At 40.7% G+C, this 18,349-nt stretch overlaps 1 long non-coding RNA gene and 3 gene segments (V, D, J or C); all 4 read right to left on the minus strand.

The window, feature by feature from the left end:
- Positions 1-2,774: 2,774 nt before the first annotated feature.
- LOC124480025 lies at positions 2,775-3,295 on the minus strand. The segment is given in 2 exon segments: positions 2,775-3,085; positions 3,191-3,295. Coding segments are annotated over 2 exon segments (354 nt in total).
- Positions 3,296-9,805: 6,510 nt separating this feature from the next.
- LOC124480030 lies at positions 9,806-10,484 on the minus strand. The gene is made up of 2 exons (XR_006957499.1): positions 10,379-10,484; positions 9,806-10,283 (listed from the first exon to the last, which is right to left on the minus strand). It is a non-coding gene; the product is annotated as an uncharacterized LOC124480030 (long non-coding RNA).
- Positions 10,485-13,415: 2,931 nt separating this feature from the next.
- Positions 13,416-13,963, minus strand: LOC124480021. The segment is given in 2 exon segments: positions 13,416-13,741; positions 13,877-13,963. Coding segments are annotated over 2 exon segments (366 nt in total).
- Positions 13,964-15,457: 1,494 nt separating this feature from the next.
- On the minus strand, positions 15,458-18,056 carry LOC124479454. The segment is given in 6 exon segments: positions 15,458-15,465; positions 15,702-15,863; positions 15,945-16,006; positions 17,253-17,427; positions 17,785-17,907; positions 18,014-18,056. Coding segments are annotated over 6 exon segments (573 nt in total).
- Positions 18,057-18,349: the final 293 nt, after the last annotated feature.

The following is an 18,349-nucleotide window of genomic DNA, read 5'->3' on the forward strand; positions in this document are numbered from 1 at the left end:
GTCTGCTCTGTCCCTTCTAGTAAATTGCATGAGTGTGATCAGTCCAGTCCAGTTTATTGTTCAAGGGAACACCCAGGTACTTATAAGATCTCACAATCTCAATGTCCATTCCCTGGATGTTCACTGGTGCCGGAGGAGAGTGTTTAACCCGGCGGAAGTCCACCACCAGCTCTTTGGTTTTACCAGAGTTGATCTGGAGGCGGTTCCGCTGCACCATCCTATGAAGTCCTGCTTCAGTTATCAATATCTAGACTTCATTTGAGCTGAAATATTGTATATAGGTTTTACATCCATAAAAGCAAATTACCATCTGTACAAAGGCCATCAAATGAAAGGGGGTCAGTTGGGGAGAAATCCACAACAACCACACCATTGCTCTCCATCTATTTTGAAACACCTATGTACTGTAGCATTATTGGACATTGTACATTTCATCTATAAATGTATATGGAGGGTGTGAAATAATTTTAGGACATAGTTACAATGTATGTGTTTTATAACTGTAAGCTGTAAGCTCCGCTGTTGATTGATAAAGGATAGACAGTGAATGTAAGAAACAGAAGCTCTGTAGGATACTTTGCTCTAGAGAATGAGTGTGGAGTCTTATGTGACTTTCTATCTTGTAGGGATTTAAGTCATATTGTCTTTAGGTAATTATGACCTCTTGTTTTATGATACCTAACTAGGATCCAGAAACATGGAGTCGGGGGACTTGAGTTATTGTGACTTGAGGGAGTAGTTTTAGAGAGTTAATTGTTGCAGCTGCTCTGACCTTTTGGTAATGGAGATGGTGTCCTGAGTTCTGTTTGTGTTTAATATTTTTTTGTTTGAAGTTATCTTTACTATCTTCTCATTTAGAGAGAGATGTGACATCAAAGAACTTTGGGACACCTTGACTGGGGTTATACTAGTTGTGTTCGAGTTCATACAGCACCGGCGGTGCCGACAGCCGGCTGCAGCCGGCTGCCTTGAAGCTGAGAATGCCATTGGCTGCTTCAAGTCAGGCGGCTGCAGGCGGCTGCAGGCGGCTGCAGGCGGCTGCAGGCGGCTGCAGGCGACGCCGGCGCTTCATGAAGTCGAACGCACCTACTGTCTTAGCTGTCACTGACTAGTGCTAGCCAATCACAGACACAGCTACATTGATTGATTTACCATATGTTCTAAGTTTATATAAGGCAGTGTGTGTGTAATGTTCCGGACCACTTTTTGGAACGGTCAAGCAGCAGGAATCATAAGGCAATGTGTAAATCATACTGACTTAATAATTTTTTGGGTGAAATAGAGTATGTCACTATTTATAAGACAGGGTGTTTATCGGTTGCTGTATGGGCTGCTTAAAAAAAAGCAAAATGAAGAGTATGCCCACTTCTCTAGGGACCACTACACCACTGGTCTGGCCAGACTGATTTTATAACAGCTGAATAATTCACTGCCTGTTGTCTTCGGTATTCATAGGTCTTGCTCTGTATTTCATTTGGAGGCTAAGATCGCCCCCTCTAGGTATGTACATATTCATCTCTGACAAGTGAGCAGAGTGTTTATGTACAGGTCTGCTGTTGGTTTGGATCAATGTGGTAGCGAGCACAGTAATAAACTGCTGTGTCGTCAGTCTGCAGACTCTGTCCTTTCAGAGTCACTGTGCTGCTGGAAGTGTCTCTGGTGATGCTGAACTTGCTGCTGAATTTGCTGCCATAATATGTTTTACCATCATGACAAACAAATCCAATCCACTCTGGTTCTTTTCCTGCAAGCTGCCTGTTCCAAGCTGTACAGCAGCAGGTACTGGTTAGAGAATACCCAGAGACCTTACAGGAGAGGGTCAAAGGTTGTCAAGGCTGCACGGTCAGAGAGCCTGGCTGACTCAGTTCTATCTGACAGAAGACACCTGCAAAGTAACATATGATTAGATACTTTCACATAGCAAGACATGAAATTACATAAAGACACATTACAATGGAATATTTGTACATGATTTAGGCAGCCTGGTTTATTATTTGTCAACTTATAACTCACAGGAAGCAGCTGCCAGCAGCAGCAGAGAGACAGAGAACATGGTTGATGGTGTTGATGATGAACTGGAAAGAGCTGGTCTTCTCTACTCCTACTGAGAGATGGAGAGACAGATTCACTCTTTATACTGTATACAGAGAAGGGGAGGAGTGTTGCCTACTTTGCATCCATAGGACTTCTTAAATTCTGAATAAAAAAACAAGAGTCAGTGAAGAACTTGAATCTGAAGCATTGCACTGGAACTAGAGCAGCAAAATAATATGTTTAATGGATATACTTTACAACAGCAATTTCTTACGTAACATTTTTTAATTTTGGACATTTTCCAGTAGAAGCCTGTGCCACTCTCCCTCTCTTAAAAACTCTCTCCCTTTCTCATAAAACAAAATAATACATTTGAGCAATGTGACAGGACAAATTTTTTGCATCCATAGTCTTCTGAAATTCAGAATAAAATAAAAAAAAGTTTTTGAATATATTACATTTTCCAGTAGAAGGCTGTGCCTCTCTGTCTCTCTGTCTCTTACAAATAAATCTCTGATGGAATTTTTTTTTACATTTGAGCAATGGGACAGGACAAATGATTTGTATTGTATTGTGGTAAGCGCAAATGAAGAGGGATGATGATGTAGAGATGATGTTATGTTGGCCTTTCTCCTCTCATTGCTCTCTTGTGGGAGAGAATATTTGCACAGTCACACCTCCTAGTCTCTCATGTGAGATCAGTGTTGATCAGTTTTTGTACAGCTCTGCAGCTTCCTGTGTCACTGTGGGTCTCGAGCACAGTAATAAACAGCAGAGTCTTCAGTCTTCAGGCTCTTCACCTCCAACTTTATCTGGTTCTTAGAGCTGTCTTTAGAAATGATGAACTGACCCTGTAGAGACTGTGCATAGTAAGCACTAGTGCCAGTGTCAATGTATCCAATCCACTCCAGTCCTTTCCCTGGTTTCTGCCTTATCCAGTTCATGTAATAGCTACTTATAGAGAATCCAGACACAATACATGACAGAGTGACTGGGTCTCCTGGTCTCTTCACCACTGGTTCTGAGGAGGTGAGAGACTGGGTCTGAACAGCTGAAAAACAGAAAAAGAGTTGAGATGAAGGAGCTCAGCCTCAGATAAGGACAGCTCCTCTCCTCTTTCCTCCCCTGGACAGAGACACCTCTGTTTCTTACTCACCTGGAATTAGAACAAGGAAAAACACATATTCTAGAACTTTCATGATGAAGACGTTCTTGGGTTCTGTCCACGGAGGAGGAAGGCCGGTGTGTTCTGGGTGTGGTGTCTGTGGAGACTAAGGGGGGAGTCTGTGGAGTCTGGTTAAATCAGAGTCTAACAGCAGTGGGAGGAGACATGGGTCTTCTTAGAAAAATATTTGCATATTCACAGAAATAATGTAATAATTAATACCAAAGGGAAAAAATAAGTCATTGGACATACACAACTTTGTCTTCATTCTAATTATACAGTACAGTACAGTCGTGGTGCTGCTGTAGGACTCTGTTCATGCTGAACTTGTTCATCAAAGGGTCCTCCACCCACTCAAATATGATGTATCCACCCCAGTGTTGTCCAACTGTGGAGTAGGTACAGTATAGCATCATGAGATGTGCCTAGATTAACTGACAGAATATTAAATATCCTTACAGGTGATTGTCTTAATAATGTATACCATTTTAAAATAAGACCATTACAGTATTAACCTTCTGGTTACGTTGAATGTACTCTATAATTCAGCAATAGCTAGTTGATTTAGTACATTTTGTTTGTGGATTGATGGTGTTTTGTCCTTCTCACAGGCAGCATTATTTCATGATATCATATTTGTTATGAATCATGACAGAATTGAATGGGTTGGTTGATGGAAGGATGACTGGCTGGAAAGGTTGAATGGATGGATGGATGAATGAATGAATTAATGCACGGATGTATGTATCAATAACTACTTAAAAATACATACAATTTAAATACAACTGTTACCATTATAAACACTTCACTTGGGCTGAAGTATTGCTTACATATTTTAGAACCATGAAAGAAAGCGAAATGCACTATTTATTTCTCTCGCTCTCCCTCCCCTCTCTCTCTTTAAAAAATTACATGTTTTTTTTTATTTGCTAAATCCTTGACAATTTCAATACATTGATTTTGAATAGTTAAGGACTCAATATCACTGTCCATTGTTTCTGTTTTGAACTAGCTGGCTAGTATAATAAGCATAATTGGACATACATGAATATTCATGAGAAAATCCCCTACCCACAACTTTTCACTCCAATTTGTTTTTGAAAATAGAATGGGCAGGATCAGGCTGACATTGTCAAGTTCTGTTATACTTTGGCCTTCACTATTAAATGGCCTTTTACCCATATCTCTCTTGTGGATATTTTTTCATCACAGTCTCACAGTATGTCAGCAGCTGCACTATGACCAGTAAAGCAATGTAATATGTACAGACATATAATTGCATATACTGATGAAACACTGTATTTATTATCTAATAATGTAACACATTGGATATTTTTCTAATTTAAAAATTTAAGATTACGATAGATGTTTTTAAATGACTCCTTCTCACAGAGGAAAGATCACATAGGCATTTGATTCAGGTTGACAAGAACTGGAAAACAGGTTTACTTGTTCTGTATACATTTCATTATATACATATTGTAACATAATATGAAAAGGCATGAGTGGATGAGTTGATGGAAGGATGACTGGCTGGATAGATACATATTTGGAAAAACCATACATTTTGATAAGTTTTCTTTTGCCATCTGTAACCAATATCTAGACTGAAGTATTGTGTGTAGGGTTTACATCCATAAAAGCAAATGATTATCTGTACAAAGGCCATCAAATAAAGGGGGGTCAGTTGGGGAGAAATTCTCAACAGCTGTGAATGTATTGTAGCATTTCTTAGGATAATTGGACATTTCATCTATAAATGTATATGAAGGGGAAGGATATGGATGAATTTGATGAGTTTAGTTAAATAGGACACAATGAATTTTGCTGTTATACTAGTGGTATACTCAAACATAGAGGGATGTTAATGTGGACAGCCTTTTTCCTCTCATAGCTCTCTTGTGAGAGATATTATTTGCACAGTTACACCTCATAGTCTCTCATGTGAGATCTGTGTTGATCAGTTTGTGTACAGCTCTGCAGCTTCCTGTGTCACTGTGGCTCTCGAGCACAATAATAAACAGCAGAGTCTTCAGTCTTCAGGCTGTTCATCTGGAGGTACACCTGTTTCTTGTTGTTGTCCCTGGAGATGGTGAACCGACCCTGGACTGACTGAGAGTAGTAGGTGCTGCCAGCATTATGGGTTATAGTAGCCATCCACTCCAGCCCCTTCCCAGGAGCCTGTATGATCCAAGCCATCCAGTAGCTACTCATGTCAAGATTTGAAGCCGTGCAAGTCAGTTTGTGGGATTCTCCATGCTTCTTAACCACTGGTTCAGACTGAATCAGTGTCTGACCCTGAACACCTGTGGAGACAAAGTCATGAAGTCTCACATCGATTCTCTGGCATGTAAAGGAGAGGATTCCCCTATAAGAGTGCATCTACTTACCTAGTAGATAGACAGACAACAGAAGTAGTTTGGTCAGAGTCATGGTTACAGGCTGCTCTGTATTGTGTCAACACTGCTCCTATGTGATCAATGACAGATTTATAAGAGAGAGAGAGAGAGAGAGAGAGAGAGAGAGAGAGAGAGAGAGAGAGCGAGAGAGAGAGAGAGAGAGAGAGAGAGAGAGAGAGAGAGAGAGAGAGAGGGGGAATGTCATTTGCATAGTGAAATGTGTCAGGTGGACATATTAAAGGAGAGAAAGAGATTGAAAACTTTGCATAAGCTCCACCTCTTCGTCTGAGCATGTCATGTAGGGTTCAATAATCCTACACTGATGGATTGCCCATCTGAGCATGTTACCGTAACCATGACAACATACATACATGCATGGGTTTAACAGTTAAACTTTAACCTCCAGTGATCTGGATCGGTCTTCTGTCTCTACCTGTTGGTTTTATCATCATCCATTTATCAAATATATACCATCAGATTCATACTGTCTGAACCGAAGGTAGAATAACTTTTTCCAGGAGTAACCTGCAAACCTTCCTTTCCGTACAATGATACATTAAAACTTGACTTTACACATGAATTATTTATGTTTGACAGCAGAGTGCAAATTATCATTTACGATTACAGGTAAGAACAATATACAAATGTATCAACCCCCCCGCATGTTGTTTGTACCTCTTTTGGGGGGTCGTAGTCTTTATTAGGGGGGTCAAACCCTCCCCAAGACCCCCTGTAATTCGCACACTGTATGACAGGATGTTTCACTTTGTTAGGTTTACAGTGTATGGTGTTATGTAATGTAATTGATCGTCTATCATGTAATCTCTCACATTTTGAAAAGTGAGAGATTACAAGAGTCACTCTCTACATATTGTGTATAACTACTCAAGGCCTTCGCTGGTTAGATTGGTTAGGTTGTTAACGCGAGAACTGATGATGAGCCAATCAGAGGCAGAGTAGGGCGGGTCTTTATAAGAATTGACCGTAGACAAAGTTGTTAATTTACTTTGAATTTTTGGCCTTTACAGAAATGTAAGGAACAGGTAAGATGAAGCGAGCCATTCAAACAACAATTTCCTTTTACAATTGCAAAAGTCCTCGCAAAACTACATCAACCAGCAGCTCAACTACTGATAGTGAGGCTAAACCAGAGCTGTTAACCGTTAGCTCCGTTAACATCAGCCCAGTGCCCTGAGGTCAAGCAGCAGGAATCATAAGGCAATGGGTAAATCATACTGGCTTAATCATTTGTTGGGTAAAATAGAGTATGTCATTATGTATAAAACAGGGCATTTATCGTTTGCTGTATAGGCTGCTTAAAAAAAAGCAAAATGAAGAGTATGCCCACTTCTCTAGGGACCACTACGCCACTGGTCTGGCCAGACTGATTTTATAACAGCTGACTAATTCACTGCCTGTTGTCTTCAGTATTCATAGGTCTTGCTCTGTATTTTATTTGGAGGCTAAGATCGCCCCCTCTAGGTATGTACATATTCATCTCTGACAAGTGTGGAGAAGGTTTATGTACAGGTCTGCTGTTGGTTTGGATCAATGTGGTAGCGAGCACAGTAATAAACTGCTGTGTCGTCAGTCTGCAGACTCTGTCCTTTCAGAGTCACTGTGCTACTGGAGGTGTCTCTGGTGATGCTGAACTTGCTGCTGAATTTGCTGCCATAATATGTTTTACCATCATGACAAACATATCCAATCCACTCTGGTTCTTTTCCTGCAAGCTGCCTGTTCCAAGCTGTACAGCAGCAGGTACTGGTTATAGAATACCCAGAGACCTTACAAGAGAGGGTCAAAGGTTGTGCAGGCTGCACGGTCAGAGAGCCTGGCTGACTCAGTTCTATCTGACAGAAGACACCTGCAAAGTAACATATGATTAGATACTTTCACATAGCAAGACATGAAATTACATAAAGACACATTACAATGGAATATTTGTACATGATTTTGGCAGCCTGGTTTATTGTTTGTCAACTTATAACTCACAGGAAGCAGCTGCCAGCAGCAGCAGAGAGACAGAGAACATGGTTGATGGTGTTGAAGATGAACTGGAGAGAGCTGGTCTTCTCTACTCCTACTGAGAGATGGAGAGACAGATTCACTCTTTATACTGTATACAGAAAAGGGGAGGAGTGTTGCCTACTTTGCATCCATAGTCTTCTGAGATTCAGAATAAAATAAAAAAAAGTAGATGAACAAACTTCTCAAAAAAAATCTGAAGTATTGCACTGAAACCAGAGCAGCAAAATAATATGTTTACTGAATATACTTTACAGCTGCAATTTATTACATGATATTTTTGAATATTTTAAATTTTCCAATAGAAGGCTGTGCCTCTCTGTCTCTCCGTCTCTTACAAATAAATCTCTGATGGATTTTTTTTTTACATTTGAGCAATGGGACAGGACAAATGATTTGTATTGTATTGTGGTAAGCGCAAATGTAGAGGGATGATGATGTAGAGATGATGTTATGTTGGCCTTTCTCCTCTCATTGCTCTCTTGTGGGAGATAATCTTTGCACAGTCACACCTCCTAGTCTCTCATGTGAGATCAGTGTTGATCAGTTTTTGTACAAATGTATGTGCTATAGCATTATTAGCTTAATTGGAGATTGGACATCTATGAATGTATATGGAGGGGCAGGACATGGCTGAATTTGACGAGTTTATTTAAATAAGACACAAGGAATTCTGCTGCTATATCAGTGGTATACTCAAACATAGTGATAATAATGTAACAGATCTTTCTCCTCTCACAGCTGTCTTGTGGGAGATCTTTTTTGCACAGTCACACCTCAGTTTCTCATGTGAGATCAGTGTTTATCAATTTTTGTACAGCTCTGCAGCTTCCTGTGTCACTGTGGGTCTCGAGCACAGTAATAAACAGCAGAGTCTTCAGTCTTCAGGCTCTTCACCTCCAACTTCATCTGGTTCTTAGAGCTGTCTTTAGAAATGATGAACTGACCCTGTAGAGACTGTGCATAGTAAGCACTAGTGCCAGTGTCAATGTATCCAATCCACTCCAGTCCTTTCCCTGGTTTCTGCCTTATCCAGTGCATGTAATAGCTACTCATAGAGAATCCAGACACAATACATGACAGAGTGACTGGGTCTCCTGGTCTCTTCACCACTGGTTCTGAGGAGGTGAGAGACTGGGTCTGAACAGCTGAAAAACAGAAAAAGAGTTGAGATGAAGGAGCTCAGCCATCAGATAAGGACAGCTCCTCTCCTCTTTCCTCCCCTGGACAGAGACACCTCTGTTTCTTACTCACCTGGAATTAGAACCAGGAGAAACACATATTCTAAAACTCTCATGATGAAGACGTTCTCGGGTTCTGAGGAAGGCAGGTGTGTTCTGGGAGTGGTGTCTGTGGAGACTGAGGGGGAGTCTGTGGAGTCTGGTTATATCAGACTGTAACAGCAGTGGGAGGAGACCTGGATCTTCTTAGAAAAATATTTGCATATTCACATACACAAAGTCATCATTAATACCAGAGGGAAGAAATAAGTTATTGGACATTGGAGCCGCACTGGTGCACTGTCATTCTTTGACAAATCCTTCATTGTTTAGCCGTCATTCATGCAGGAGTGACACATATATTGTGTTTAGTGTCAGGTCTACATACACAGCTTTGTCTTCAGTCTTATTATGTCCCTGTACAGCCATGGTGCTGCTCAGGGACAGTAGCTACAGTATTGCATCATGGGATGTACCTAGATTAACTGACAGAATATCCAGGACCATTACAGGTAAATCTCTTAATAATGCATACCATTTTAAAGTAAACTCATTAATAACCTTCTGGTTACAATGACTGTACTGTATAATTCAGCAATAGCTAGTTGATTTAGTATAGTTTTGTTTTGTTTGTGGATTGATGCTGTTTTGTCCTTCTCACAGGCAGCAAAGATTATAAAGAAATATGAGCAGGGTTTATAAGAATGGAAAAACTGGTTAATTAGTCCTGTATAATCATTTCATGATATCATATGTGTCATGAATCATGAAATAATTGAGTGGGTTGGTTGATGGAAGGATGACTGGCTGGAAAGGTTGAATGGGTGGATGGATGGATGAATGAATGCACGGATGGATGGATCAATAATTACTTAAAAAGACATAGAATTTAAATACAACTGTCACCATTATAAACACTTCACTTGGGCTGAAGGATTGATTACATTTTTAGAACCATAAAAGATAAAATGCACCATATTTATTTCATGTCAAGATCCTTTAACAGTTTCAGTGCTATAGTTTTAGTTCACTATAACTTCTCTTAACTCTTATGTAGATAGAGTGTTACACCAGGAGGCCATGTTGTGTTTCTGTACAGCTGCGTCACCATCTCCTGTCACTGTGTCTCTCGAGCACAGTAGTAAACAGCAGAGTCCTCTACTGTCAGACTCCTGGCCTCCAAGTACTGTGTGCTGGTGGAGACATCCTCAGTCAGGGTGAAGTGATCTTTAAAAGAGTCTGCATAAACTGCATCAGAGTTACCAGTATCCATGCTCCCAATCCAGTCCAGAGCTTTCCCTTGTTTCTGCCTTATCCAGTACATGTAGAAGCTTGTCATTGTAAACCCAGAGGTTTGACAGACCAGTTTAACAGTGTCTCCAGGTCTTTTAACTTGAGATGGAGACTGATCAAGCCTGACATCTTCACACCACACACCTAAACACAAATAGAAGTATAAAACATTTAAATTCGGTATATTGTACAGACAGTGACATTTCAGTCCAATTCATAATCTCACAATGTTTACTTACAACAAGAGCTAAACTCCAGACAGTCCTCAGCTCCATGTGTAGCAGGGATAATTCCACACAGCTCAGTGATAAGAGTAGAGCAGAGCTGTGATGTCAGTTCAAGCCTTGTAGAATGAGAAGAGTGGAGATGAGAGTATGGTTATATGGAGTTTAAGGGAGGGGATGCTTTGCATAGACGTTCAAATAGGAACTTTGATGATGAGATCACCTAGACTTCTCACTCTCCTGCCTCTTCATGTCTTTGTCTCTCTTAGTCTCTTGCTCTCCCTCCCCTCTCTCTCTTTGAAAACTTAAATGGTATTTTGATTTTGTTGAATCCTTGACAATGCATTACATTATATTGATTTTGAATAGTTACAGACTCAGTATCACTGTCCATTGTTTCTATTTTGAACTAGCTGGCTAGCATAATTAGCATACATGGATATGTCAGTGCATTTCATACACCCCTTAAATTATTATTTATGAGAAATCCCCTACCCAAAACCTTTCACCCCCAATTTGTTTTGGAAAATAGAATGGGCGGGATCAGGCTGACATTGTCAAGTTCAGTTATACTTTGGCCTTCACTATTAAATGGCCTTTTACCTAGATCTCTTGTGGATATGTTTTCATCACAGCCTCACGGTATGTCAGCAGCAGCACTATGACCAGTAAAGCAATGTAATATGTATAGAAATGTAATTGCATATAGTGATGAAACACTGTATATTATTATCTAATAATGTAAAACGTGGGATATTTTTCAATTTTATAAATGTCATATTACGATACATGTTTTAAATGACTCCTTCTCACAGAGGAAAGATCACATAGGCATTTGATTCAGGTTGATAAGAATTGTAAAACAGGTTTACTTGTTCCGTATATATTTCATTTTATACATATTGTAACATAATATGAAAGGCATGAGTGGGTGAGTTGATGGAAGGATGACTGGCTGGATAGATACATATTTGGGAAAACCATACATTTTGATATGTTTTCTTTTGCAATCTGTAACCAATATCTAGACTGAAGTATTATGTGTAGGTTTTACATCCATAAAAGTGGATTCATACTGTCAGAACCAAAGGTAGAAGATTTTTCTCTAGGAGGAGTCTGTAAACCTTCCTTTCACTACACTGATGCATTAAAACTTGTATTACAGCATGTTTCACTTTGTTTGGTTTACAGTGTGTGGCGGGAAGGTTCGACAACGCCACTCTCACAGATGGGGTGAGAGACCCTTAGATGGAAATACTAATCTCAGACTTGTGTTCTGTCCAATCAAATGAACTGTACAGAGGCTGTGGTATCAAAAGTATACAAAGTTGTATTTTATACATAGTAGTAAAATCAAATAGGATGTAATGATACGTCATAAAAATAGTTCACGGCAATCCAAAGCACACGAGGTAAACACATCAAATCACTTCTCAAATCAAACAACTTGAAAACAAAAGATAAACAAAAATGTGGGAAAAACAGTGAGGTTGACACTAAACCCTAGAAGAATAAATGTATTAGTAATAATATAAATGGCCACAGTATTTACATTAATAATTTCCAAAGAAGACATACCGACCGCTGATGCGTTTGGAACCCGCACTTGAATGTCATTGTCAATATACCACTAAGGAGGCGTTGTAATGGAAATGTTAGTCATATGCATAGATGTATGTGTATGAAATCTATAATCTTCTATGTTCATTGGTAAGAGACAGGAAGGGAAGATAATTAAGTTGAGTTCAAAGGAATGTGAGGTGCTGATGGCTCTGTGGGCAGCTTGCCCTGGGGGATGGGTGAAGCATTTTATATGGCCTTCTGTCCTCTGGTTACTGTAAGGGGTCAATGAGATAGTTGCTCTGAACTTTGGCTAGAAGGACTGTGTCCTGTTTCATTGTTTGTGTTAATTAAAAGTATTGTTTGAAGATGGTCACACAAAGGACAGTTGACCATTTGACTGGTCAACCCCTGTGGCTTTATTATCTACTGCTCTGGAGAGAGCTGTGACATCAAAGAACTTTGGGACACACTGGACACTTGGTATTGTTTCAAGCTGTCACTAAGTTGAGTTAGCCAATCACAGAGTTTGCATCATTGATTGATTGACCTTATGGAATGCCATTTGATCTTAAGTTTATATAAGGCAGTGCATGTGTGATGGCTGACTATCACTCCTGCGAACGACCTGTGTAGATGGCACCTCCTTCGCTGAGACTGATCAACAAAGCTTTGTTTATGTAATTGTATAGTCTAATAAATTGTATTAAAACCATATCCCTTGACTATTCAGATCTACACAGTGCCACTCGAATTCTTCCTTAACAGCGTTTCACTAATTTGTACAACAATAGTCAGTTACAGTCACAGTCAACATTTACATTTACATTTACATTTAGTCATTTAGCAGACGCTCTTATCCAGAGCGACTTACAGTAAGTACAGGGACATTCTCCCCGGGGTAAGTAGGGTGAAGTGCCTTGCCCAAGGACACAACGTCATGTGTACTGGCCGGGAATCGAACTGGCAACCTTCAGATTACTAGCCCGATGCTCTACCCGCTCAGCCACTTGACTCCCTGTCAACATATGGCTAATACCAGAGAAACCAATGTAATGCGTAGACAGCCTACCTGCATCTTTGGTGCCGGTGCCTAAAGCACTAGGTTACCCACACAGCGATATTGCCTCCAATACCTACCACTACTTAACCTATCGCTCATTAGGGAATGAGCTCCAGCTGTGAGTTAGCTAGAAGTTCCAGGGTCCTAGTGCTACCCGGTTACAAGTGTATGGTGTTAATGTAATTGATCATTTATCATGTAATCTATCAGCATTTTTTAAGGTTTGGAGTAGAGTCACTTTCTACGTATTGCGTCTGGCCTGACTGATTTCATAACAGCTGACTAATTCACTCCTTGTTGTGTTCGGTATTCATAGTTCTATGCTCTGTTTTTTAATTTGAAGGCTAAGATCGCCCCCTCTAGGTTGGTACATATTAATCTCTGACTAGTGAGGAGAGGGTTTATGCACTGGTCTGCTGTTGGAGTGTATCATTGTGAGTCTCTAGCACAGAAATAAACTGCTGTGTCGTCAGTCTGCAGACTCTGTCCTTTCAGAGTCACTGTACTACTAGAGGTGTCTCTGGTAACACTGAACTTGGCTCTGAGAGAACTTTGAGAATATGAACTTCCATCATAATAGATCGTCCAAATCCATTCCAGGGTTTTCCCTGCAGGTTGTCGTATCCAACCTATTCCATAAACATTGCTGCTATCAGTTAGAGTATACCCAGAAACCTTACAAGTGAGGATCAAAGACTCTCCTGACTGGACGACCATTGAACCTGGCTGGGAGAGCTCTAGTCCACAGTGCACGTCTGCAAGGAGAAAGAAATAAACTAAAACATGTAATCCCAAAAATCTAAAAGCTAAGTACATCATTTAAAATAATATGATACATTGAATATAAGATAGCACGTCATTTTCGAACGCAGGAATCCAGAGGGACTCACAGGAAGCAGCTGCCAGCAGCAGCAGAGAAACAGAGAACATGGTTGATGGTGAAGATGAACTGGAGGGAAGTGCTTATCTCTATTCCTACGGAGAGACAGAGAGACACTTTATAAACCGAGAAGGGGAGGAGGTGTGTTGACTACTTTGCATTAATAGGGATGATCAGTACTTTAAAAAAAAGAAGAGTAAAAAATAATGTATGTTAGAAATGACCTTATGACCAGGGTAATATTATTACAAATATAATTATAAAACACTGATGATGAGACTTATGACAAGTCTTTCATTACCGTTATTTTTGAGAATGATTAAGACAATGGCCTATTTTGATGTAAGGGTGAAATTTGATAAGCTAGCATGTTAGCGTAACGTTTTGACATTGGGATGGTGGTGAGGAGTTTTTCTGTTGTATTTGTTAGAGCACTTTCAATAATGTTTTTTAACATGGTTAGACAGCCAGAGTTAGAGAAGTAGGTTTCTGTACAGCTGCTCAACCACCTTCAGTCACTGTGGCTCTCGAGCACAGTAATAAACAGCAGAGTCTTCAGTCTTCAGGCTGTTCATCTGGAGGTACACCTGGTCCTTGTTGTTGTTCCTGGAGATGGTGAACCGACCTTGAACCGACTGAGAGTAAAAGGTGCTGCCACCATCTGTGTTTATAGTAGCCATCCACTCCAGCCCCTTCCCAGGAGCCTGTCTGATCCAAGCCATATAGTCGCTACTGAATGTGAACCCAGCGGCAGTACAGGTCAGTTTGTGGGATTCTCCATGCTTCTTAACCATTGGTTCAGATTCAGTCAGTGTCTGACCCTGAACACCTGTAGAGAAAAAATAACATTAAAGTGTGTTTTTGAAATTAAACCATTGAACGTAACTTCCCGTATCTTCAACAGGTAAGGTCAGCATGTCCACCTGTCCAGAATACGGTCATCAGCAGCACCAGAACTGTAACTATCATGATGATGAATTATTGGTAGTCCTGTCGAGTTTGTTCCTCAGTCTGGTCAGGCCTTCTCCTTCACTTCGCAGTCACATAAGTAGAGATGGAACCACTCAGAGTTTTGCATTGACTCCTCCTCACAGGGTAGAAGGGGACCTTCTTATGGCGTTGACATTTTATGTGATGTAAATCAAGAATCTAATCTCAGAAATCCCCATAGAAGCCTTCTTACAGTATATACAACTCACCAGTTCATGAGTCACTATGGGAAAAATGTAATCAGTGCGTGACACAATGTTTGGTAAAATGTCAATGTTAAAATTGTAATATAGATAAATAAGCAAGAGCAATACAATGCATAGCTTACATGCATAATGTGAGATGACCAAAATTCAGCACAGGACCATAATTGAGGACATTGATCTGTTGTTTACATGCATTTTAATATTTGTATTGATATTAGTGCCTAAGACTGTGGTAGCAAGCACTACTCTCAGTCTTAATGCAGCAGACTCAGGCCATTGAAAGGGACAGTGTCCCTTGATGTGTCACTGGTCAGGGTAAACTTCATGAACAGCAGCAGTCTGTCCCCAGAAGGATAGACATTCATAACCCTCTCTGGTGTGTGCACTGCAGACTGTCAGAGAACTGGGGGAGATCGGTGAAAAGGACCAATCAGGATCAGGCTTTTGCTTAATGGGGAAGTGGTTTTTGTGCGACTCTCCCACCACTCTCTGTCACTGTGTCTCTTGCACAGTAATACACTGCTGTGTCCTCAGTCTTCAAACTGTTCATCTGTAGGTACAGATGACTTCTGGAATCATCTCTGGAGGTGGTGAATCTACCTTGGACTGACTGGGAGTACCAAGCCCTACTATCAGTACCTTTGGTTGCCACCCACTCCAGCCCCTTCCCAGGAGCCTGTCTGATCCAAGCCATATAGTAGCTACTGAATGTGAACCCAGCGGCAGTACAGGTCAGTTTGTGGGATTCTCCAGGCTTCACAACTACTGGTTCAGACTCAGTCAGTGTCTGACATTGAATACCTGTGGAGGAAATCAATGAAGTTAAGTAAGTTGTTCCTAAAGCATAGTGTCAGTCTTTTAATACTGAGTAAAACTCCTCACCTATCACACACATCATCAGGTAGAGTATTCCAAAAGTAGGAAACATTGTGAGGTGATTAGATCTGTGCAAGGTAGCCAGGACTAAGCAGTTAGGAGAGTTTGGACGCAGAATGAGCCTTGTTTAACAGTGAACTATATACAGTGAAGTTAAAGTATCTGTTTTGCATGATCCCTTCCTCTTTACCAGGAGAACCAATCATACGCCTTCTATTGACACTTCAGATTCACCTTCTGCGTTTATTGTTCAGAATCCCTTTGCGTGTTGAGAATGTGTTTTGGACAGACATGCACCTTTCAAGTTAAAAGAGCAGCATTTAAGATAAGAGTTAAATGATAACAGACATTTATATGTGTTTCTTTGGGGGGGGGATACATTTCAGATGGTTGTCATCAATAAACACTTTTGTCAGCCTGCCCTCTACAGGGTTCTATTGATACACTCGATACAACGTTGTTGTTTCAGTTGTTTTGGAAACTGTTGTTTCTTTCCTTTGAATCCTTCTTGCTCTACACTTCCATCCAGTTCTTCCATCTCTACCCATCTTACTGTGGAGAGCGGGAGAGGAACAGAAGCCCTGACCAGACTAAGGAACAAACATGACAGTAGAACTACTGAGAATCCATCATGAGAGTTACAGTTCTGGCGCTGCTGTCCAAGTTGTGAGAAAGGTCTGGTCTCAGCCCTTTTCATCTGCTTATTCTAGGCCTGAACTAAACACAAATAGTACTTCAGATTGATTACATTTACATTTAGCAGACACTGTTATCCAGAGCGACTAACTTTAAGTACAGGGACATTCCCCTGAGGCAAATAGGGTGAAGCGCCTTGTTCAAGGACACAGCGTCATTTTGCACGACCCGTAATCGAACCGGCAAACTTCTGATTAATATCCCAATTCTCTAACCACTCAGCCATCTGATTGAGTGATTGAATGGAAGTTCAGGTGTTGTGTTGTTCAGAGTTATTGTAAGCTGCTGAATTCTACAGGTTCAACACACAAGTATTAAGTATTAGAATCAGGTGTGCTAGATTAGTGTTGGAGCAAAAGGGTAGGTAGGTAGCTTTCCAGGAACAGGGCTGGAGACCCCTGATTTAAATTACGTTCATATTTAAATCAGTATTTGGATACTGAGGTGTATACAGCTGTGGTAGTATTGTAATTTTGTCATTTCTGTGACAATCCTACTGTAGACTTCTAAACTATAATACATTTGATAACTGAAGTGACCCCATTCATAAGTAAATGCTCCAGAGGGATCAGGCATATGTTTTTATACAAGGCTCCTGTTTGTGTGTATTGCTGTGACTCTCGGGCACAGTTATACAAAGTTGTGTCTTCTGGCTGAAAGTTGTTTCCTTTGAGGAACACCGTGTTTGTGGTGGTGTCTACAGTGAAACTGACTTTGTTCTTCAGTAAGTCTTTGGTAACTGAGCTACCTCCACTGCATTTGTATCCCATCCACTCTAATGCTTTACCCTGAGATTGTCTCAGAGATCCGACTGGAGATGGATAAACCCTCTCCTGGCTTAACAACTATAGATCCAGGCTGGGTCAGGGTAACACCCTCAACACCTGTTGAAATAAACAACATCAATGACATTCATCAAGAATGTGCAGAGACAAAATATATTTGACACACATTTTGTCGCTCCAAGTCTTGACTTACAGTGTGCAGCTGCTATCACCAGTAGTACAGACAGAGGGAACATGGTTTGTGTTGAAGAAAACTGGTGGGATTCTACCAGAGAACAGGAAAACTGAACTTGTTTTAAAGTGATTTTTGGAGGCTGTCTCTCCTGTATAAATGCTCCCAATCCACTCCAGTCCTTTCCCTGCATGTTGTCGAATCCATGCAGTCCAGTAACCACTAACAAAATAGGAAACCTGACAAGGGATGGTCAGTGCTTGACCTGGCTGAACAGTCATAGAGGCTCGCTGGGTGAGTTGTTCACTGTTCACACCTGTTGAAAGACAAGAGTAACACCAGAATGAGGCATAACAGCACCATATTACCCTTGAATAAAAACTTTAGTCCTGTTTATTACACCTGATTACAGAGACACTCACAGGAAGCAACTGCAACCAACAGCAGCAGAGAAACAGAGAACATGGTTGAGGGTGTTGAAGATTAACTGGAGGGAGCTTGTCTTCACTACTCTCCTAAGAAACTCGATGGCTCAGACATTGGAACAGTGTTTATAAGTGGAGAGGTGCAGAGAGAGAGAGAGAGAGAGAGAGAGAGAGAGAGAGAGAGAGAGAGAGAGAGAGAGAGAGAGAGAGAGAGAGAGAGAGAGAGAGAGAGAGAGAGAGAGAGAGTAGGAGGGGAAATGTCATTTGCATATTGAAATGTGTCAGGTGGCCATATTAAAGATTTATCAAATCTTGATGTGAAAGAAAGATGCA

This window comes from Hypomesus transpacificus, chromosome 17 (assembly GCF_021917145.1).
Source record: "Hypomesus transpacificus isolate Combined female chromosome 17, fHypTra1, whole genome shotgun sequence".
Classification (NCBI taxonomy): domain Eukaryota; kingdom Metazoa; phylum Chordata; class Actinopteri; order Osmeriformes; family Osmeridae; genus Hypomesus; species Hypomesus transpacificus.